This window comes from Alosa sapidissima, chromosome 14 (assembly GCF_018492685.1).
Source record: "Alosa sapidissima isolate fAloSap1 chromosome 14, fAloSap1.pri, whole genome shotgun sequence".
Lineage (NCBI taxonomy): Eukaryota > Metazoa > Chordata > Actinopteri > Clupeiformes > Clupeidae > Alosa > Alosa sapidissima.
This window is the reverse complement of record NC_055970.1, coordinates 2,953,912-2,958,911: the sequence shown is the minus strand read 5'-3', so window position 1 is coordinate 2,958,911 and position 5,000 is coordinate 2,953,912. Positions and strand designations below refer to the sequence as shown.

The window sequence follows — 5,000 nt, the reverse complement described above, 5'->3', positions numbered from 1 at the left end:
TGATGATGAGTGTGTGTGTGTGTGTGTGTGTGTGTGTGTGATGTTGAGTGTGTGTGTGTGATGTTGAGTGTATGTGTGCGTGCACATGCCTCGCACCCCCACCCATCTGCCTGCATTGATGTGTGTTTTGGCGTTTGGGTCCTTAGCCCCTCAACTGTAACACAAACAAAGGCTCAGGGCGGAGTGAGGGGTAAGATTGGAATCACAGGCGTGTTTACCCTGAGAGAACTGCTCCTCGTTTTGGGCTTCGGGATCTGGGCCGCAGCGGCTCGCATATACACACACACACACAGACACACACACACTCACATTCTCTCTCTCTCTTTCTGTCTCTGTCACACATACTCATGTTTTCTCTCTCTCGCACACACACACACACACACACACACACGGCTGCGTGGGCATGAGCTCCGGTCCTGACGTGTTTGTGAAAGGCCAATAAAAAAGCCCAAACGGAGTTGGGATAAACACACCTGAATCTCTGGCCCTCATTAGACACAGCAGCTTTGATCTCTCTCTCTCCTCTCTCTCTCTCTCTCTCTCTCTCTTGCTCTTTTTCTCTCCCACGCTTATTCCTTCTCTTCATTGAGTTCCATGAGAAGGCCGACTTTTTGTTTGTTTGTTTTTGCACGTGACTGACCAATGTTCTGAGGTTCGGGTCAGTTGATCCAGATGCCCAGCTTTTGATGTTTTAGATGACAATTATAAGTGTGAGTATATTGATTTCATAGGGCAAGCTGTATTTAATTGGAAGTGTATCAATGTAGCTGATAATTCTTCCCGTTCCTGCCTCTGGAAATAAGGTGAAATAAGGTTATTTTGTGGAACATCGGTGGCTCTGATTGGTTGGTGGGAATGGCAGGCTGTCATGATGCTGTTTGAAGCAAGTGCAGTTGAGGCTGGGGGCTACATTGACCTACAGGCAGCTTTTTTAATTTGCAGCCGGAGAGATGGGTACTCTGTACTGCCCGGTGACCTTTGATGTGCCTCTAATTGGCTGGTGCTGAGAGTGATCTGTTAGTTCATTGGCTGACCACGTATGTGTGGTTCCTCTCTTTGCAGGTGTCGGGAAGTTCTGTGGGATCGCCGGCTGCCTCGTCATCGGCCTCCTCCTCGTCTCGGCAATACGCCCGGCAACGGATCACCCGCGTCAACCTCAGGGACTTCATCTACTACATGGAGCAGGAGCGAGAGATGGCACGCTCCCTCCTGCTGTATAGAGCGCTGCTCAAGTAGCACACACACACACACACATGCACACACACACACTCGTACCTCATGTATGAACACAGTTTCAATCATACATGTTCTTTCATGCATATGTATCTATATATGTATGTATGTGTTTATGTATGCATACCCATGCTCTATTATTCACACACACACGCACACACACACACACACACACACAGCACCGGCCCTTCCAGCGCTCTCCAGCTCTCCTGCGACGTGCCTTCAGACCGGGTCTAGTGCTTGAGCTCAGTGTCTCCGCTCTCCGTAATGTTTATCGTAGCTTTTTATTCCTTAGGAAAAAAAAAGACTTTTAAAAAAAAAAAAAAAAAGCTACAAAAATAAGAGACAAAAAAAATGTGTTGTACGTGTTATTGCTGTTTTTGCGACATGCTGAAAAGAATTAATGTGTATTTAGGACATTGGTTATAAGGCCATGCAAACTCTTGATTTTAGTCAGGTTTGAGGCTGTGTAAAAGTTGAGTGTGTGTGTGTGTGTGTGTGTGTGTGCGTGTGCGTGTGTGTGTGTGTGTGTGTTTGTGTGTGTGTGTGTATATACACATGCCCGTGTGTGTGTGTACACATGCGTGCATGTGTTTGTGTGTGTGTGTTTACTGTATGTGTGTTTTGGCCTCTGAGCCAACTCTCCTTTTTAAAAGTGTTCTTTCTTGCATATTTAAACCGTAGCGCTTCTAGCAAACTATCTTTTAATGACCGGCCTTCTCTGAGGGGTGGGCTAACTTTCTGTGTGTTGTTTTTACTGAAGAATCAGACTTCCAGCATCATGCAGTCCACAGCGCTGTTAGAACAGTCATGTCGAATTGTACCCACCGATCCCCCACACAAACCCAATCACAATACTGTAACCTTCAAAAATGCCCTAGGTCAGCTTTGAGGTGTTTAGGAAGACCCCAGGTGTTTGGAAAGTAACGATGGAACCCACATATTATATGTTAAGTGCACCTAAATGTAAATAGTGTTCTTTTAAAGTAATTTCCGATGGCATGTAAAATATATTTTTGTTTTTGTTTTCCTCCACTATTTTTAAGATGCAAAAATAATGTCTAAAATCACCTGTTAATATTGAAGAATCATGTGAATCATTGTATAATCATGTGCATTTGAAAATGTCCAAGTGTTGAGACTTTTTTGTTTTGTCAAATATATTTTTAAAGTCTGTATCATGATGCAGAACAAACTTCCTCTGTACCTCAGGCACTGGTCAGTACATCCATCATGACAGAGCTTGTTTAGTGTAGCCAGAAGTATACTAACATTAACGTATACTGTACATCTGGACACAATCATGGTAAATGTGGACTAAACGTGCTCTTTTCGAAAGACTCCAGCATTATTAACAACTTTCAAAATTTCAGAGATCTCCAAAGACCTCCTGAAAGCAGGGCATGAAGGAGGTTGGGAAATCAGTGGTTGAAAACTACAAGGACAGCCCGTAGGTGTGGCTTTGTTGACATTCGATGTCAACATGCTTCTTAGTGAAGGTTATCATTTCAGCAAGTCATCTCCAGCCTCTGTTCTCGTGACCTGTAGCGCTAAGGTCACCTCTGGTCCTGTGAAGCTACAGCAGCTTGTGTGTTGGCGTCTTGCAACCCACCTAGAACTTCGTCAGTGAGTGTGTGTGGTTGGACATGTCGGCAACTTGAAGGCAGTTTTCGAAATCAAGTGATGCCCATGTGAAATGTTGTCTTTTGGGCTAAATTGCAGAGGACTCTTGAATCTGAAGTGGACCACCAGCAGCCGGCATACTCTCACTGACTTTCAAGTGTGCTAACTAGGAAATGGGACTGGTACCTTTTAGAGTGTGGCGTTTAAATGTAGGAGAAAATGCTCCCATGATCCCATCCGGGCGCTATCAGTCAGCTTCTCTCATTCTGTATATCCACCCTCATGAAGTAGGTCACCATTCTCTCCCCTGAGCCCTAGCAGATATGTAGACTTTGAGATGGTTCCAGTGGTTGTATCGGGATTGTTTTTGAGCTAAGTCATGGTGGTATTAATGTAAAGTCAGGTGTGCTTGGATAGATAAAGGATTGTCAGGACCGGAATGGGTCTAGGAGTAGCCCACCTCTCTGGGTTTTCCACCTCTGATACATAACCATCCAACCATGAAACGTTTGCTGTTAACTTTGCTCATACTTTCACGAGAAGTGGCAGACTGAAGTCACAGATAAACAGAAAGAAAGCAAGAACTCAAGAAGAAGTGGCCATTTTGATTTTTCTTTATGCAAGTCATGTTGTCAGGAGTCAGCATCAGCATCCAAACCCACTGGGCTTGTCTACATTTGATTGGCTTCACTTTGCTTCGTGTGATTCGACTGCAGACCAAGTCCTGATTTACTAGTCAAGGGCATTATAATTGCTTTGTTCGGGCAAGTCCAGAGAGGCAGAAAACATGTAATGTGTAGCTAACTACACGGCTACATTTCCTAAGGGAAACATAGCTGATATACAGCTAATCTCCCTGACTGATCTCAAATCAGTTTCCCACAGTCACCCCAAACCTCTGGTGTGCTGCAGCCATCACAGCAGAGACAGAATGTTACAGTGTCTGTAGAATGTGGATCACTGACCTTGGCATCACTAAGCTCTTAGGAATTTTGTTCCTGAGTGCTTCGGTTTGTGGGGGGGGGGGGGGGGCACGCTTCCTGTTGATTTCTACCCAGTGTTAATGTCTATCTTACATTTCATTTCTGGTCGCACCTCTCTGAAACAGATCCGTCTGAGCTCCCTGTCTCATGGCCCCTCATAAGAAAGGTCAAACGGGGGTCAGAGGTCGGAATACCTTTTTTGGGGGGGGGGGGGTCTCTAGCTCCCATCTTTGGCTTGGGGTGTCACCCCTGCTGTAATATGATGTCACTAGAGGTCACAGTTCCTGTGGAGAAGCATCCACAGTGGTCTCCTGACCAACTCTCATGTGTTTTAATAGTCTTTGCTTTGTTTTTACGTTGTTTTAGATCCACTCTTTAAAAAACTGGAGTCTCTGGCTTCTATGCACCTAGTCTATTATGAGTTGTGTTGGTTTCTAATTTATATGTTGAATATTTTTTAAAGGTAATTAATTAATTAAATATAATGTGCGTTGATTTTTTTAAAATAGCACTCTAAAATATTTTTTTCCTACATTGAGGAAAGACGAAGTTTAAGAGACTGACAGAGTTGGAGATGCACAATCTGCTGTCAGCATTAGACACAGTCATCTGCAGTAAAAGGGAAAAATGCTTTTGTAACTTATTTTATATTTTTGGGGTTTTATTTTTGTGTTTCGTTTTTTTCCCATCAGCATGTGTGCTTGCCACATTTCAGGCAATGCAGTTTATCTAAAGATACCATAGTAAAGAGCAGAAAAAATAATAATTTAAAACGAAGCACAAATAGAACTATTTGTCCAGTTTAAAATACAGTTTTAATAATTATTTTTATGGTGTCTGAGGCAGCAGGACAACCTTTCTACTACTTCAGCTTTCTAGCCAAAACATGATTAGGATGGTATAACTGATGTACACAGTGAGAAAAATTCATGTTTTCCTGTATGGATAATTTGTAAATATTGTTTACAAGACCATGTGTTTATTAGAACGGCGTTATTTTTGGTAAACTCTGTACATATCCTGAAAAATTTCCTGTTTGTGTGAAAAAAAACATACTTCTGTATTTGTACCTATTTTGTAAAGGAATAAATAAGCTGTTTACTAAACGAAAGCCAGTACACAATCATTGCAGAATTGTCTCCTTATTTTATCACTGTGTCC

The 5,000-nt window shown here is 42.9% G+C and overlaps 1 protein-coding gene across 1 annotated transcript in view; it reads left to right on the top strand.

Annotated features, from left to right (window-relative positions):
* LOC121682158 (transcription initiation factor TFIID subunit 4-like) overlaps positions 1-4,945 on the top strand; it is a 115,176-nt gene extending 110,231 nt beyond the window's left edge. Inside the window, 1 exon segment of the mRNA XM_042062203.1 lies at positions 1,063-4,945. Within this exon segment, the coding sequence (XP_041918137.1) occupies positions 1,063-1,236 (174 nt within the window). The 3' untranslated portion in view covers positions 1,237-4,945.
* Positions 4,946-5,000: the final 55 nt, after the last annotated feature.